Source organism: Anopheles maculipalpis, chromosome 3RL (assembly GCF_943734695.1).
Source record: "Anopheles maculipalpis chromosome 3RL, idAnoMacuDA_375_x, whole genome shotgun sequence".
In the NCBI taxonomy this organism is placed as follows: Eukaryota; Metazoa; Arthropoda; class Insecta; order Diptera; family Culicidae; genus Anopheles; species Anopheles maculipalpis.
Window position 1 is genome coordinate 36,492,639 of NC_064872.1, and position 18,039 is coordinate 36,510,677.

An 18,039-nucleotide genomic window follows, 5' to 3' on the forward strand; every position below is an offset into this window, starting at 1 on the left:
TGTCGTAAAGCGAACGTTTCAGAAAAATGAGATGGAACTTAAGAGCTAGAATCGCGATACGAGTATAAACATTCTGACTGTTTTGGTTGGACGACCGGCTAGACTCCCATCCAAAAATGGTATCGATGACGATAGTGATGGGTCGAACCGACCTCATATGCAACACCGCTGATCTCCAGGCATCGAGGGTTTCGATGGACAGAAGGGAGGATTATTGTCTTTTATGCAGTACGAGCCGGAGGCGCTGCAATGAGAATAAGAATGAGACGGCGATGAATGAGGGTTATTCAGAGTTAACGACTCGTTGGTGAGGGTTTTCTGTGCTTATGACTCTGACTAGCGTGATTCTCAACCTTTGCCCTGGATATTATGGGTTTGTTATGAGTACCTGCGGACATCTTTTTTAACTAGCGTGTGTTACGATCATTCATTGATCTTTTTGTCTTTGAGAGTAATGCTACAGTCTCATGCGGTGTAATCTGTGGCCTTGGCCAATTGAAGAAGTACTTTAACATTTAACAGAATAATCGGCTGTACTGTAGAGTTGGACGTGCCCTATGAAACTCTTCTCGATAAGTAATGATCTTCATGTCGGTCATGCATCGACTTACTTCGGTGGTGTTTTCAGTCCCATCGGTATGGCATAACCCATCGCATAACCGAACCGTCGGCGCCCTTGCCGGATGCCCGATAGTACCGCATTGGAGGGACATCGGCGACTGCACGGCTCCGCCATTGGTTCGTGTCCTTCGTAGAGGGATTGTGCCAGATAGCAAATGGCCCAAATGTGACTGCAGAGGTTTATGTCTGGAAGAAACCATAAGGGAAGGAATTAGATTTGGAAGTTCTTTAAGAAAGACAACTGTTTCTGGCATAGTTACTTGTACTGTTCCCGCAGTATGGTTGCCGTCTGCCACCGTTTACACAGAAATCGATGTGTCCTACACGACCGCCCTCACCGTAATGGCCAGCATTCGTGTGTATGACCTGCACGTACTTGGCATCGCCCTGATCGAGCCTGTTAACGCCGCCCGGTTTGATGAGTGGTCTCGCAGGATCGAGTGCTAAAAAAAACAAGAAAATATATAAGTCAATACAGAATGATATTTGCCATTTTCTAGTGTCACCGTCAGATACCTATGATGCGCTCCATTCGGAAGTTGAGATAGTTCGCCATTAAACCGCAGATGTGTGCCCCGAGCGAGTGCCCCACGCAGGTTGTCTTCTCCACCGGCAGCCCGAGGTCTCGTAGCTGCATCAGACTCTGTGCTAGACAGGTCGCCACCGGACGTATGTTGTATACAGCCGCGACGTAGCACGGTGGCTGACAGAGCGCTCCCCAATCGACAAGGAACACATTGTACCCGCCGTGGTTAATGTATGCTGAAGTCGAAATGGATAGCACGTAACAAGTGGGTTTTAGTGTTCGTCACATTACGGTGGCATTGGGATCACCTACCGTCTCTTAGAACCGCAATCGGTAGCGTATCATCACCGCCGGCGTACCCGTGTATCAGAATGATGTTCTCCTTCGCGTGGTCCCATTCGGTGTTGTTCAACCAGTCCCGAAGCCGATGGTCGAACTGTGGTAAACGGGGAGAGAGAGATACATACAGAGGGAAAGAACATTAGACACATCATTGTAGAGAGATACGATGGCAGCAGTACAGCCTTGTCGAGTTTACCGGTAAGAAAACTAGAACTATGTCAGAGAACCATTGATAACACGGCAGGTGGGAGAACGAAAACACGGTCTAATCTCCGTGCCAACCGCAATACCAGTGCATGACATTGATCAGGGCCAATAGGCCACGGATCTTATGTGGTGTTTGGTGGTGGTAATTCGATATGCAAAACAAAACAGCACACACACACAAACCAATTTCGAAGGCATCGTTGTGGTTCAATAATTGAGGTTAACAAACTGTTGAACTAGTCGCGAGATTCGAGATCCCGGCCCGATGATGGTGGTAGCAGGTGAAACGTCGACCTGCAGTGGGACCTGCACGGGGAATGCATATAAATAACTGTTGTCTCCCGCTCGTTTCCCACCCCTTTGGCAAATTGCCGGACCGCATGCCGGATGCTTTCCATCGGTACCGGTAAACACACTCGGCATGGCTTATGTTGCGTGGTTTATGCATGCTCAACACGTTGCCGCGGTTGATTCATTCACGAATCAAGCGCGAAACGCGCTCCGTTCTTCACTTCCGAGACGGTGAGGTTTCCGGTGCACAGGTATGGTTCGGGCTGTCGGTAACTAATTGTCTACGGGTGTGCAGGGTTTGCCCGCATGACACTTATTACCGATTATTGGCACCGCTACTAAACGGTCGGACAAGCCACGACGACAGAGACAGTGCGACAGTTTTGGCTATGTTTTCCATCCGTGTGGTTTTTTGGTTGGATGTTTGCGTGCCGCTTGTAGGAGTTGTGCACGTTATAATTAGTGGGTGACCACGGCCAATTGGAAAGTACCCTTGCAAAGAACTGTGTCAAGAACTGTACAAGTTGTGCAAGTGTGGCCAAAACGAAGGTGTACCATGCATGATAGTTTTATACGAATTATGATAGATACGATTATTGCTCAACTTAAGGTATGATTTTTTTCATGCCTCTGGAAAAATATCCTCTTTTAGACATGAGTGATGTCTTCCTCTAGATTTGCATGTTTTTTTGACACTTAGATCAAACAAATCAAGCTGGGATACTGGGTACTGGGATTTACGACCTGCTAGACCTAGTCGGCGATGGAACGGCTCATGGAATGGTTGGCCAGTCAGTTCAACCCTAGTCCTGCCGTGTGAAGACTGATTGTCGCTGGGTTACGATCTCCAATGAGGAAAAAGGAAATAAAAGGATCCAGGCCTAGGAAATCTCTTCAAGGATTCTCAAAATAAAAAGGTTTTTCCAGCGATTTGGTATAGTTTGAGGACACAAGCCGCTTTTTGTTGTTTTACTAACAAAAAAATCAGGCTATCTGCTAAAATACATTCAATGAAGCTTTGGTTTGTGAACAATTTGAGCGTTTTTTTCTCTCTACCTAATTTTATCTTGGCAGTTTAGCTTTCACTTGCAGATGATAGTAGACTTTGAGTGCCAGGAAGGTCATTGTAGTTGAGATACGATTCTCTGCCGTGGATGTATCCGTTAGGTCTTCGTCGAGGTCGAGTACTGTTTAGCTAACTAAATCCCAAATTCTTTTTTTTTAAGTAGATTTATCAGCACAACGTGTATGTTTATGGCTAAAACGGGTATCATGAGCAAGATCAGCGCTTAGGTAAGATGTCTAATGCATTAAATGGTTTACAATTTTCTTTGATTTGTTTTGTGAATTTTATCTGAAGATGTCTACTACGTAAAAAATGTTGGAAGATGTCAAAAATGTTGGTGTAATATTTTTTAATCTGTCGGTTTCATCATTACAAACTACGGGAGAGTTACAAATAGTAAAAAAAATAGTATTTAATGAGTCAATATCACACATTCGGTATGAGTTTAAACCTCAATTGGAGCATATTTTTCAGTTCTGTAATTTAATTACAGATATGTGTAAGGTACAAAACACATTTTATAAACCAAATGAATCAACCAACCATTTTATGTTAATCTTTCCACTTGAATGATGCCCCAAGTTGTATTTTCGAATTAAATTTGATGATATCAAGAAGCTACTGACTAGCTAGACGACATCAGGATGTAACAGGGTTTTCAAATTTAAAAAGGCTTAGTGTGCCAAAGACTTATACCAAAGTGGAGATAATTGTTTGTTTTGAATCGTAATTGCAGTAAAAAAGTAACAATAACATTTATGGTCATGTAAAACACCATTGGGACACCATTTTTAAGAACGTTGAATCTATAATTGAACTGGATAGATTATCTTATCATTGCACTGATGCATATTGCTACGAAAGTAGAACATTGTAGTTGCTAATGCATGGCTAAAACACATTCTAACTTCGATCAAATCATGCCTGACTGAGTCACCTATATGCAAGAGTGTCCTTGTCACTTTGGGTGTAAATGATGTTGCACTTAGCCATTCAGTTCGAGAAACGAATCTAATGCAGACATCCACGAAAATGAATATATCTACAAATTAAAACTTGACCTGGGCCAATTTCATATTAACTTCTGTACCCTTTTCATTCGACACCTGTCTCCTTCACACACACTCCACCCCGGACAAAGGGATTGCGGTGGAATGCATCGATAATGAACTTCAAAAGTAAAGCCCTCTCAGACCCTAGCGCGATGGCATAACATGTACTCCAACTACTACAACCACTGGAGGTTCTCTCGCACGTGCTACAAACACGACAAAAGAGTTCCGCCAGCATAGGCTCCGTTATGCTTAGGAGCAGCTAGGCATGTACGAGCGGCGTTTGTACGATGACTGCACATAACCAGTGCGGTCTGTCTCCTTCCGTACCACTTGCCACTTGCAATTCAAGCCGTAGCATTGCATTTTATTGCTTTTTTCATTGCAAACGACTTGGCCCAAAACGAAGACACGAACAAAAAAAAAAAACGGGTATCAAACCAAACTAGTTATTAACATCGTATCAAACGGATTGCGTGAATTCACTGCTCAGCCGGACATGGGCGATGGTGGTGGAGGCTATGTACGAAAATGCACTTGCAGTCCGCAAACAAGTGCACGGCATTTGCTAGGGACCTTCTCATCGTCCCCTTCCCTCCTATTTTTTGCACGTTGTGGCTTAGAGTGGTTGAGGCCTTTAGTTAAGGCAACCTTGACGTTCAAAAACGAGTCTCGTGCCCTCACGCGTCGGTTGGAAAGGCTCTTAAGCCGTGTCTTCTTTTAGAACAGATGTTGGCCGGCAGTTTGTATAAGCTGTGCCGTAAAAGGGCCAGAGAAGCGAGAACTTTAACTGCCTTGAAGATCTTTCTGTGGAGAAGCTTTAAAGGATGTACTTACCTTAAACTTATCCTTCACAATGCCGGACGTGTAGAGGTAGATGATGATGTCCTGATCCGGACACACGTCCTGTCCATTGCTCCGCTTCCACACGCAGTCTTCCCGCGTCGAGTTGAACGAGTCCGGATCACCCAGATAGAGGGCCTGCGCCAGAAGATGCTGTGCCTGGGCGTCTATAAATTGGTCTTGCGGTTGGTTTTTTTGTGTGTTGTTTTTTTGGTTGGGGGGCGGGGGGGTTTTCGTATTTGTTTTTTGTTTTGCCGTGGGGATTGTAGGGTTAAGGGTACATTTTCCACCACGATCAACCGTAAAACGTATAAAACCAGATCGAATCATATGCTTTCACAGTTGGAAATGATAACGACAGAGGGTGGCTAGGTGGAAGCGAAAAATCTGAGTGCGTGATGAGCAATGAGAAAATGGGGTGAAGAAAAATGCATTCGAAAACAGGGTGAGCTTGTGTGAGTTTTGAAGAACAGATATAGGAAGCAGAAAGAAAAACACAAAGAACGGAAAATCGGTGTGTGAAATGGATTGCATTCAAACGAACCATCTCTATCCACAAGATCACAAGAGAACTCTCTGTGCAGAGTGCTTCATTCACATCCACATGCGAACACATGCATTGCAAAACAGTAAAAGAGATGTTTTTGTTAGGTTGGTGGGTAGAAAGATTTTAACGGAAAAAGGGAAAATTAGTATCCACCGAAATGCACCGGTACATGGCGCCTGCTATGCTATCGGTGTGGTAGTGTGCAGTCACTACTGGTGCGTATGTGTGCGTCGTCCAGCTAGTAACCGAGAGCCGTGAAAGTGATCGAGTTCCACTCTGCACATGCACTAGCGCACACAGTTTGCACACACAGCCACAGAAAAAAGCGATATGATTCGTGTCGATGGTTTTCTATTGTTTTGTTCTAACTGGTAGCTTGTTTGCGGTTTATGCTGATTAACACGCTTCCATTGTTGTCTCCATTGAGAGAGATGCATTTTTTGGAGTGGTTTTTTTTTCACGACACGATATGAGGCAGATGGATGACACTGCCGTAGTTTAGTTGTAGTTTTGAAAGGATTGTTTAAAATAAGCAAAGTTTTGTTGGTTTGATTTTAAAGTTTCGTAGACAACAACGCTGGCAAAGGTTCGTCGTCTGCCGAGTTGAAGTCACTCACTGAAATACACACTTGCATATGCACCAACTAGATACGATCTCTCTGCTTGAAGGACTTCCTACCTTCTTGCTCACTACAATGCATCCTCCCTCTGGCTGTGGGATGATGGGATGGGAATTCTGACGAGCCAGCAAGCCAGCTCAATGACTCTAAAAAAACGGATCACTTACAAATCATTACACCGCCGCTTATCAGCATCGAGCTGAGGATGATCTTCACTAACAGCACCATACTGATGCCGCTCGCCGATAGAAACTTGAAACACTAGAATCACACGCCCTTGGTAGCCCTTACCACTGGGCACTAACTGAACTGACCACCGGTTCTCTTCCTAATCCACAGTTCGGCTGGACAATTCAAGCCCTAGCAAGCAACTAACCAACCGACGGTCTGCACAACAGCTACAGCCCCCAACCCGTAACGACTGCAGCCACCAAAGTCGGTCGCGGGCCGGTCTGCAGGTTTTACCCTTACCATTCTGCCAAGCCCCCGCCCCTACACACATCTGGGGGTCTGCACGGCCATGAGCTACAGCGGAGCCGTGGCGTTCATCGTGTCATCGTGTGCTACAGGTGGAAATGAACGTTGAGCGTGCGCGTTGTTGAGTTCATTCGAACTGCGTTGCTTTGTGTTGTTTTTTTTTTTTTTGTTTGCGAAGGGAATGCTGGTTTAAACCGTTAGATGCAACATTTTCATCAGTGCCGTCTGGTCTGGTTGAGTGGATCGCGATCGCTGGGTGGCTGTAAATTTGTTGCTAATTGCACTGGGTTGATAAATTCATTGCAATGAGATAACGAGCGGATGACAGGGGCTAAGTGCGCAAGAAAGAATGATATGAAAACGGCGAGAAAGAGAGAGATTCGAAAGGATAAGTGTCAAGAACGGTGTAATTATTAACCGGCATTTCAATGTCGCGGTGTGTTTGAGCTGTTCTTACAAAGGTGGAAGATCCGACCGCAGGTTCTTTTCTCGTACGTTTTATTTGCTAGACTATTTTTAGCATCGTGGCTAATCATGTACACTCTTTATGTATAGATTGTCTCTTTATTTTACTGATGCAAACAGTTGGTTACATTAAATAGGACAAGAAAGACATAAATTTCATCTTTCTTCTACACCAAACTGACACACCAAAAAACGTGACCATCGTGGCAAAACGAACAATGGACGTAAAGAGTAGTACTTTTTTTTTGTTTAATAATTTAAGATGCTCCATTAGCAACACCACAAATTGAGCGTTAAGTAATAGGAAAGCATCTCCCGGGAGGGGCAAAAACTAAATGCACCCGAAGAAGCTTCTTCAAATGTCACACCGATGTCGTCATTGCTTTACTATTCCAGGCACGTTTTGGCGATTGGAAACCAGAGGTTCGTTGCTTATGTCCAAAGTCACCCAAACGGTAATAGTGAACTACAACATGCAAGCATGATGAATTTTGGAATTCATTATTTTCAAGCGAATGAACACCCACAGTTCACGCTGAAAAAAGCTCATTCTAAAGTAAAGCACGACCCCGTTACGATTCATAGCGCAGTAGAACAGAACCTACAATAGGTGGAGGTAAATTATACGCAGTTCCGCCTTCCGATAGAATGATTTCGTTCTCGATACGTACGATTTGTCCTCAATTTAGTAAATAGAAACCAAAAAAAAAAAAACCTTACTGATACGTTACAATAAACCGGTGTATTTACAGCGTTAAATCAATCTTAGGTCTATCAAGCTATGTTCTCGTTAGTTGCGTTGTCCTTAGTCGTGTATCTGTTCCTTCTTTAATACTGGTATTTGTAAAACCAAATGCTTCTCTTCTCTATGAATTGCACTGCACCTCATCACTTCGTCACGTCTAATGGTTTCCGGTCTAGTTAAATGGACAGTTCATGGTTTGTTCCATATGCACACAGTATCCTCCAGTAACGCTGTAAAAATAAAATATGCTATTAACTTGATATTGAATTTTTATAGGTAATTTAAATCAATTCATACTTTCCCGGTGTGTCTTGTCCAACTGTTAACCATTTCATCCGCACACGATTCGACTTGACGAAAGGTATCCGATTGTCGGGAACGCATCCAGACGGGCAACGGAAAGCTCGCATCGGTCTAGACGCTAGGATTGCGTTGGCAAGGTAGCATACGCTCAAAAAGTGACTACAGCGGGCTTGTTCTGTGAGGAGTGTGATTAAACAATTATTAAAACAAAAGTACATAAAAGAGAAGAAGGAAAAGAAGCTTCTTACTTATTCGATCACCCTCACAGTAAGGCTGCACCTGTCCACCGTTGATGCAAAAGTCCACCCGACCGGTAAACGCGCTTTGTCCAAGCAAACCGGCATTCGTGTGTATAATCTGTACCGATCGTGCATCTTCCCGCGTTAGGCGAAACTTTTTCGATGCGTGCTTCTCTATCAGTGGTCGTGCTGGATCAAGTCCTAAACAATGAACAAATCATATTTAGCTTTAACACTGTCGAAAAGCATTCTTAAGTTGGATGTTTTTACAGTACCTATGATTTTGTACTGCTTCTTCGTCAGATGGTTAGTCATCATGCCGCATATGTGGGCACCGAGCGAATGGCCCACGCACGTTATCTGCTTGCTAGTACAACCGGCAAACGTAAGGAAAGAGTAAAGCTGCAAAAAAAAAAGGGAAAACCATTTCCTGGTGAAGTGATTGACGTAAACATTGGAGGGTTTGCTTACTTATACCTGTGCCGTACACTGTGCCACCAGCTTTGTGTTGGAAAGGGATGAAAAATAGCACGGATACTGTGACAACACCTCCCAGTCTACGGCAAACACGTTGAACTTGCGCGAAAGGTAGGCTGTGGAGAGCAGGAAAAAAGGGTAGCGTAAACCATAAACAAGTCGTTAAAAGCTCGCGCTGCCAGACAGAAAAGCTCTCGGTGAAACGCTTCAAGGTACGGTTGAAGCGTTTCTATGCAGAATGTGAAGCGTTTGTTTATGTATTTGATTGATTCGAAGGGGAGTTATTAGAATTTTGGTGATAAACAAAAGGAATTGTTTGAAACTTTATTAAAATGAATTATACTTTAGCATTGTAAAGTATTTTTCTTATGTACGTACCATCTTTAAGGAACATAATATGTCGGCTCGTCTGTGTTCCGTTAAAACCGTGAATGATTATAGCTGTCTGCTGGTTCGTTTTAAATCCGACCTTGAAGATGGACTTCGGTTCGTTCATATCGATGATTCTTCCTTTCCGAAACGAACTGTGGAATTCGTCGTAAAAACAAATGCATGTAAATGAGACAAAATTAGTAAAGCGATGGTTTTAATCTATCGTTTTAGGTGATTTATCGACAATCGGATAGGAAGCGTAACGAAGTGAAGAAAATTGCACTACATACAGACACACACGCACGCACACGCCCATAAGATGGGTCGGTCCGATTTGTGGCATTATCATTACTCGCTGCATTGGACCAGGAACGTCACCAACCTTCACCGGCGGGTGTATGTAAATGAGAACGAAACACAAGCGGCACCCAACCACACGCGATCGGAAAAGCGGAAAACATGGCTCTAGGCTCATCTTTCCCACCGGAAGTGACAGAGTAGTCCCGGGTAGGCACGCAATGGGAGGGGAAAGAAAATGCTTCACGCTTTTTTACGCGCACCGTCGATGTGGGTTAATAAATTGCAGACAATCAGCGCGACGAACGACGCTTGTAATTGTTAGGTGAAGATTATCTTGTGCTTTCTTACCATCGCACCGTGTGGTGTTTTTGTTGATTTGATTAAAGGCTACCAAATATGTTTATTTTTTGTGTGTGCAAATAAATATTAATTTAACACAACGAAAACAATTGCTGTCAACACGGCAACATAAGTTTGCTTTTGTGCCCACACAAAAGAAAGGAAGTCTGTATCGCTTGTTTTGGTATTGTGTACGATAGGAAGAATTAATTTATACACATTCAGCGAATGCTAATAACCTGCATATCCGACTTCCTTGTAATGGATTGTGAGAGAGGTTCGAGGCATAGAAACAAAACTTCACGATCATGCACGATGATGATCGTAAGCATTTTTTTCCCACAACAACGGATGCTGAACGATGGTGCGATTCGTTGTAAGTATACTTGCCAGCTGGAGGAATAATTTTCCACCCTGAATTTGTATCGATCGGGTAGAAAATCAGGTGACGAAAGGGCAACTCGGTTGTTATGACTCAATTTAAAACGAATCAGTCAAGGGTGTACCAGTTTGCTCCCGAGTACTAACAGCAGCAGCGGCCGTAAGGTGTCACACATTTCCCGTCAACAAACCACAGATCGTTGATTCCTTCTGACTTTCACTTTTCCTCAGGTCGCGATCTTTGTATAGCTCGCTTCCTCGGATAAGCTCCCGGTTAATTACGATGATGTAAGGTGAGTTGCACTGGATGGTGTTGATTGATATGGAATGCTTTACAGAATGCTGTCGGTAGCTGTGTTGAAATGCTTTTGCTTTCTTCCTAAAGTGTTTAGGAAATTTAAAGCGCAACAAACAAACTAAACACAGAAGCAACAAAAATAAAAATAAAAAACCCTGGGAACATATTGCACTTGAAAGAAAACGAATGTGTCTCTTTGCCGTGTGTGAGTGTGTCATCGTTAGCTGAAGCGAGTTCGCAAACCGACGAAATGCACAGTCGCAATCGGCAGTCTTGCATCTCGTGCTAGAGTTGAAACAAACTAGAAAAAAGCAAGAACTAAGGGACCCCATTTAGTGACTTCAATGCACACCGGTAAGCAACGAACCCAAGCGAAGCAAAACGAACACGGGCTGGCGCGACGAGACTTTCTTCTGGCGCAGCTTTCTGTTCCGGCTGATCACTCCGATGTTTGACTAGATCGTGGTTAACCTTGCCATTAGGCAGATGCAACCGGAATGTAAGCAGAACGAGGAAAGGATCACGATTCGTGTGCCCGCGCACACTGCACACCATAAAAGGGTGTTCGTTTTTTTTTTATGAATCTTCTGTGTGACACGGTAAAGATGTTGGAAGAGCGTCAACAGAACTCATCATGCTGGGAAAAAAACGTGCTGTGAAGGAAGAAGGAAGTTTACGGCACATTAATGTGTGGATGTTTGAAGCAGATTGCAACATAAAGGTTTGTTTTCCTGTGCTGGAAGACGATTTCAATCTCCCACATTAATACCCATGTGTCATGTGGTGAATAGAGATGACATAGGTTCTGTTAATTTTGTTTTCTCTGCTTTTTTCTACCTTTCAAGCTTTATATCAAATGAAATCGAAAGCTCAGCTCGTCACGCTTTGTGTTTTTATTTTAAACAGGGGTTTGCTTCTGATAAATCGAGACTTCCGGACTAGAATCAAGACATTAAACAGAAATAGCAGCAGATTTAATCGTGTCCAATATGTAGCCTCATAGCGGACAGAAAAATATCGTACGAGATGTAGAAACGATCCGTTAATTGATCGATACAGTTAGCTCGCAAGATGGGTTTAGAATAAAGCAGCCAAGTTTAAAAAAAAAAACTAACAGAAAGCCAATGAGAAAAGAATGTTTTAAGAAGCCTTGCATTGTGCTGTTCGAGCCATTATTAAAATGGATCACTTAGAAACCCAATTTCTGCTATGTTTCGAAATTGCTTCAATTTGCTCACAGGAAATGCTTCACAAGACCAACACTCTGTTTTGGAGTGTCTTGTTTATATATAAAATCAGCGATAAAAGGCATGTACATCACCGCAGATCGTAAAGTCTACGTAGCCTTCGTTTGTGTGATAATGCCGAGCAGAAAAGTTTGTTGAAGGAACGTCTAGTACACGGTGTCAGCAGTGCAAAAGAGTGTCCAGCGTAATTGTTTTCCGAGTAGGTTCAAGAAGTTCATGATCGTCGGTCGATCATAACAGCAATGTGTTACTTTTCGATCGTATTTCAAAACGGTTTTGACGGGCTTGACGTTATCAAAGATTAAATAATGGTCTACATCGAGCATTTTCAAACGCAAACTATTGATCACGAAGTTTACCTAAAATATAGCTCAAGAAATTTGCCTCTTCTTGGTTTTTTAAAGCTTTTCACACGTGTTGTATTTGAGTGTTATTGCAGAAACGTTATTAATGGTTTAAGCCATATTTTGAACTGTTAACAACCTTTTTTTACTTTAACACACTGCTGAACTGTTATGATAAGATTTTGTGAGATTTTTAAAAATCAAATAAGAAGGATAATTGCAGAAAAATTATAATGATTTTATTTGGTTTGATCACAACTCATTTAGATTAATGTATATTACGGAAATCACTCTATGTTTATTATAATATCTCTTAGTTAAAAAAAAATTGACACCATGCAAGTTTTTTTTTTCAAAAAACCTAATGATAAAAGCAACTCTGATTATGCAACTGCAACTAATTAGTCCCCATAGTTGAGGGAATATTTTCCTTAAGTTGGTACTAAATTAATATAAGATTTCGTTTTCTAGAAGCTAAGAAATTTTTTTTGATAGTTTCTCAATTAGATACATTTTTTTTCCAAAGTGAAAAGAGTTTTGAGCATGATTTTACTCAAATAAGAACCTTTTTAGGCAACAAAAATACATGCTTTGATAATTATATTAGAAGATTTAAAATTTAAACAACGTCACATAATTTCATATAACTAACAAATCAAACTTCAGCGATAAGGCCTTGCCGTCCAACATGAATAAAACAAAAAAATAAATCAAATCCTACTTCTGGAGAGTACATAAATCTTCTACATCTTCTTCTTCTTAGCTTAACAATCTTCTAGGTCACAGAGGCCAACGAATGGCTTATTAGACTTGCCGATACCACGTAGTTGAGTCCACACAATGGGGGAAAGTTCCGAATGGGATTTGAACCCCAGCTCTACCGTTGAGACCGGCGCATTAATTAATTAATCTTTCTAAAGCTGCAGAAGAGGTATGAGCATAAACAGAAACTCATGCTATGATAACTACGTAATAAGATTTCCTAATTTTTAAGCATTCTCAGATGATATCACAAACTGACCTCATAATTTCATATAACAAGCAAATCAACTTAAGGAGAGTACTTTACTAATTTGTTAATATTAGTACAGTAGCGAACAAGGCCTGTCCGTCATTATGAAAAAAAGTATAGCAGCGAACCCTGTTATCTTCACACTTTCGATGGCCTTTATAGCTCGTGTCTATTTAAGACACTCAAACACTACGTAGTATTTTTGACGCAACAGAATTTCCTTTCAATTGTTCCTTTTGAGAACTACATGCGATAAAATATTTCATTCACTCAACAATTGGGCACACCCGTCCCTTACTTACTTACTTACTTATCAGGCGCTTTGCGGTCTTGGTCTGCCGCAGCAGAGTCCGGAACCGTTCACGGTCCCGCGCCGTCGTCTAACATTCCGTTATCCTAGGTGATCCTTGGCCTTGATGGCGGATGATTCCACGCCATCCTCCAATCTCAATCTGGGCCTTCCATGCCTCCTCTGTCCGCGTGGACGGCCTAAAAGGACTTTCTGAGCTGGGTTATCTGGTGCTATGCGTATAACACGACCAGCCCATCGGAGCCTGGCGAGCCTAATTCGCTGCACGACGGTGAGGTCCTCATACAGCGGCTCCTCCATTGTCCTTCCTCACATACGGGGCAAACGATTCTTCGGAGCATCTTCCTCTCGAAAGCGGGTAAGAGGGCTTCGTCTGTTTTGGGCAGGGTCCATGTCTCAGAGGCGTATGTGAATACTGGGACTATAAAGGTACGATACAGTCTCAGCTTCGACCGTCGCGACATATTTTTTGAGGTGAGATGTTTCCTCAGGCGGGCACACCCGTCTGACGCACAGAAAATGGAAAATATTTAAAATATAATCCTAATAGTCGGTATGCAATGAAGAATGTTAGTAACTCAATTGAAGGTTCATTTAGTGTTTTCTTCTAAAGTCTAACTTTGAACCTATGATTGCTATATGTAACGACCACCTACATATATTCTATTAAAGGTCACTAAGCATATTGTTCATTTATAATTTAAAAACAATTTTTTCACTGAGGATTAGAACCCTACCCCTACTGAGAATTTTGTGTCAAAACTCCAATCAATCAAGAATATTATCGCTCTTTTCATCCAGCAATGTTTTCACTTAAATATCAAATGATAAAAGACAAATTGAATAAAGTCGTTAAACAAAACCAAACCTTTTCCCTACAAATTCACGCCCTACATCCATGATTTACTGCCATACTTTTACTATCGTCCACCATGCAGAAGGGTATCAGCGTATCATGAATGGCCATGTTTAACGACGACCGGGAAATGTTGATTACCGTACCGCTATTATCTTAATCGATCTACAACCATCATGTGTGGGCATCGGTGCTCGCACCGATGCTAATCTAATGTGTACACCCGTTGTCTCCACCGTTTCCCAGATGAAAAAAAAAAACAGGCATGATAATGAAATTTCACTCTCACTCGATTGTGCGTGCGCGTGTGATCGTATTCCCGGCCGGCAAAAAAAAAAAAGAGTTCAGTGCCAGGAAGCGTGTCCTTGGATGATGATGATAGGAAGTGGGAAAGTCATGGATAAGGCAAGTAGAAAGTGAAAACGGAACCAGTTTGAAGGGCACTCATTAGCGGGATGGATAATAAAATTCTTCCCTACGATACCAAGGTGCAACGTGGCGCGTTTCTGCACGGCGCAAGAGAGTGTCCCGCAGCGGTTTAGTAGCACAGTGACCCACAAATGAGCAACTCGTGCGAAGGGGCTGCTTTCCTGCTTATCCTTTGCTCGATGTGTGTGTGTGCGTGCCTTTCAATGCGTGGGTTGGTTTGGCAGGCAAGTGTCAGCCAGTTGTGCAATTGGATCCAAAATACCGGTAAGTGGGTTCCCTAGCTTCCCGGTAGGAAAGATGTCAAATAGCACGAGACGCAATATGACTTGAATATCGAAAAAACGGGAATTCAAACTCCCTGACCCTTCCTTTCTTCGGCAATCGAAATCCGGTTGTGGTGGAATCTGCGAAGGAAGGAACTTTGCTTCAACTGTGCAAATCATAAATAGCTGCAAGTTTCAACTCGCAAAACTGTTAGGTACGGCATTTGGACACCTTTGATATGACTGCACAGGTATTTACAGTTAATCTCTCCACCACTTACCCTTTTATGTGGCAAAAAGAGAGTCTTCAGCAGAAACAGTAGGAAAAGGTGATCACTGCTAGTATTTTGAGTAGCTTTTTTAATGTCTCCAACATCTACTGAACTGTCAAACAATTCTTTTTTCCAACAATAATAATTTTTTTATGAACATTTAGTTTCTGATAACGCTAACGTTAATGATAATGAATGGTAAGAGAATGTTTTGAAAAAAAAAGCACACATCCAAAGAGATGAAACAAAAGTACATCAAGCAACATTAATATTAATATCTTGTACTTGCAGTTTTCTTTCACACAGCTAAATAAAGCTTATGATCACATCATTAGCTGAGTGATGTATCTGTGTTGTTTTAAGCCGTCGTCAGTATGTTTGTCTGTTTGGTTTTTTTTATCTGTTGATCAGTCTGCAACAGGGCGTTGATCTGTTTATGACTATTGTTTAAAGCTTTGATTGTGTTTTTGCTTCCTTCTGTTGTTCAGTACAGTTTCTTTTTGTTATGGCGCCGTTCCAGACCTTAGACTAATATGCTTTAATGTTTAGGTATCAGAGGAGTCTCGTGCTCTTCATGAAGGTCTAGTGAACTGGTAACGTTTTATGATCCTTCCCTTGTTTTATGACGATAAAAATTCCCGTAAAGAGTTGAAGCTTTTCACCGATCTGATAAATCAACACTAGCACGTTACACGTGTTTCGAATGCTTTTCCGACATCCAAAAGAGTGGTACTCGATCGGTGCGAACGAAAGACAATAAATAAATAGACTCAAAGTACGAAGGTTGGTAAGTCGTAAAAAATTAGCGGACTTGATATGCTCCAAAAACGCACTTGATTTGAAGGTTGAACATAAATCCCGTTTTTTCTTTCTCTAGTAGAGTTTTTGTTCGATCTTCCTACGCGTGTTGTATGTGCACCAAAACATTATACTTACGGTGTGTAGAGGAAAAACTTGATGTCCTCGTGCGGGCACTCGTAGTTCTTCGTCCACATGCAGCGAAAGAAGTTAAGATCCAGCACGCCACCCTGGAAAATGGCGCCCATCTCTGCCGAACCGCGGACAATCGTACGCACAAAAAACACACCCAGAAAGAACAGAAAAAACAGAAGAACAAACGTGTATCAAACGAAGGACAAAATGCGCAACCAATTACTTCACAACTCTTAAGCACATGGTGATGCAATTTCGGACACACCGATACGTTGGCTCATTAAAACTGACACACCGTGGGCGGTTGGAACGATTAGCAAGCAATCGAATCGTTGGTTGGTGGGAATTTGAATGCGTTTGCCAAACGAAAACATTAAAAACAAAACACTTTTTACTTGCAAAATTAATTGCCGGCGCTGCACTGCGACGAACCGAACCGCTAAGCCACTTATTTACCTGCCAGCATCGATAGAACGGTAAGCACGCCGAATAATAATCTCATTATGGGTGGGAAGGATGGTTGGTTGCGTTGTACCTATCCCACGGCAGAGGCCGTTTTCTTCCGTTTGTGAAGCGTTCCGAAGTGGATTGGTTGGCACAACACAGCAAGAACAACTACCGGTAGCGCCGTTGAGCAATTACATCCGGAAACACAAATGTGAACGACGCACACTGGTAGCAATGGGGCAAATCCCAGCACAAAACACACTCCTCCAGGAGGAAAGCTTCTAGTGGTGGTCGGTGTACGCACGGTATGCAAACAGAACTACTTTTCACTTAAAGACGGGAAACGCATCCAAGCTGACGGGTACCGGGATAGCACCGGTTTGAATCCAGCTATCGAAGGTGTATGATTATCGAATCAAATTCCACTAAGTGCTTGGATGGATAATTTCACTTCCAATGCGTACTTTTATGCTGTTTCGCACGGTAAGATTTAGATTTGTGTTGCTCACTGCTTAAGCCATAACTTTGTGCACTTTTTAATTTTTAATTAAACATTTTTTAACAATGAAATTTCAATGATTATATAACTAATTCGAATAATGAACGATCGTTGATAATAGTTTGCACCACTTAAACGAACAAAAAGCGAACGTACACCACCACAACCGTACTACACGACCGATCTGCACTGATCGAGTGCTCGAACAGGAATGAGTTTCCACGTTTTCTTCTGCCGGTGGTGTGCTCACCCAGGCTCAACCAAAACCAACCCATGCCACCCGAGCCCCGGGCAGCTTTTTTGTGTGGCTGAGCTTTTGCCCGTCCGCGCTGGGAGCGGTTTTTCTCACTGGTGGGATGGCTTTTTTCCTGTTCTGTGAAGAAGAGTCACGCGAGCACGCTGGATCCATTTTTGCAAGCAAGATATGGGGAAGCAAACTTTTACTGTTGCTGTTTTGTTTGGATGCATTTTCCCAGGTTTGTTTCGCTTTGTTTACAATCATGCTCCGATGATCGCTTCCTTATTCAATTAAAACCTGAAGCGCTGGGTGTGAAGTGCTCACAACTCAGTCTGCAACTATTAATGGATGATCGGGGTGACATTCTTGCAGGAATCACATTGGTTAGCGTCTTTTGAGGGTAAAACAAACCACCGGCAAACTAGCGGCCAAGTTCACGAGCTTAAAACCGGTCAGAAAAAAGGAGCTCGTGCAAAGCTCGGTTTGTTATTGTATTTGTTGCGGCCTGTTGCCCGAGCGCAAGGAGTGCAGTGTTCGAAGGAAAACCGGATCATTTATGGGAAACTTCTTGATGCAGGAGGGGAATGCTTGCCGAGTGAATGTTACTCGTGCCAATCGTATGGTCACTTGTTTTTCTGGAGCAATGGAAAAAAAAGGAAAAGCTTCAAAGTGTCTGGA

The 18,039-nt window shown here is 42.5% G+C and overlaps 6 protein-coding genes across 6 annotated transcripts in view; 4 read left to right on the plus strand and 2 right to left on the minus strand.

Moving 5' to 3' along the window:
* Positions 1-18,039, plus strand: part of LOC126565624 (NADH dehydrogenase [ubiquinone] iron-sulfur protein 6, mitochondrial) — a 384,330-nt gene that overhangs the window by 210,157 nt on the left and 156,134 nt on the right. The gene's annotated exons all lie outside the window — the stretch shown is intronic.
* LOC126565024 (uncharacterized) overlaps positions 1-18,039 on the plus strand; it is a 494,010-nt gene that overhangs the window by 208,013 nt on the left and 267,958 nt on the right. The gene's annotated exons all lie outside the window — the stretch shown is intronic.
* The window catches only part of LOC126564579 (probable 26S proteasome non-ATPase regulatory subunit 3), a 561,792-nt gene that overhangs the window by 174,177 nt on the left and 369,576 nt on the right, over positions 1-18,039 (plus strand). The gene's annotated exons all lie outside the window — the stretch shown is intronic.
* LOC126564595 (zinc finger protein 596-like) overlaps positions 1-18,039 on the plus strand; it is a 394,155-nt gene that overhangs the window by 42,036 nt on the left and 334,080 nt on the right. The gene's annotated exons all lie outside the window — the stretch shown is intronic.
* LOC126565045 (phospholipase A1-like) lies at positions 154-6,343 on the minus strand. The gene is made up of 7 exons (XM_050222184.1): positions 6,283-6,343; positions 4,943-5,115; positions 1,460-1,583; positions 1,138-1,383; positions 882-1,064; positions 612-807; positions 154-244 (listed from the first exon to the last, which is right to left on the minus strand). Exons 1-7 carry the CDS (start codon positions 6,341-6,343, stop codon positions 154-156), a joined length of 1,074 nt encoding a protein of 357 aa, XP_050078141.1.
* On the minus strand, positions 7,924-16,686 carry LOC126565040 (phospholipase A1 member A-like). The gene is made up of 8 exons (XM_050222180.1): positions 16,634-16,686; positions 16,181-16,292; positions 9,200-9,345; positions 8,822-8,937; positions 8,620-8,746; positions 8,354-8,545; positions 8,100-8,280; positions 7,924-8,032 (listed from the first exon to the last, which is right to left on the minus strand). The coding sequence occupies exons 1-8, from the start codon at positions 16,677-16,679 to the stop codon at positions 7,975-7,977; spliced, it is 978 nt and encodes a 325-aa protein (XP_050078137.1). The 5' UTR covers positions 16,680-16,686; the 3' UTR covers positions 7,924-7,974.

Coding starts and splice junctions, on each gene's coding strand:
- LOC126565045 (XM_050222184.1), bottom strand. CDS start 6,343: ATGGTGCTGTTAGTGAAGATCATCCTCAGCTCGATGCTGATAAGCGGC. Junction 1,584..4,942: donor TTGTGAAGGATAAGTTTAAG/GTAAGTACATCC, acceptor CGTTTACCACAG/TTCGACCATCGGCTTCGGGA. Junction 245..611: donor GGACTGAAAACACCACCGAA/GTAAGTCGATGC, acceptor TTCTCATTGCAG/CGCCTCCGGCTCGTACTGCA.
- LOC126565040 (XM_050222180.1), bottom strand. CDS start 16,679: ATGAGATTATTATTCGGCGTGCTTACCGTTCTATCGATGCTGGCAG. Junction 9,346..16,180: donor AAGTTTTTCCTCTACACACC/GTAAGTATAATG, acceptor CGAATTCCACAG/TTCGTTTCGGAAAGGAAGAA. Junction 8,938..9,199: donor TATTATGTTCCTTAAAGATG/GTACGTACATAA, acceptor TGCTCTCCACAG/CCTACCTTTCGCGCAAGTTC.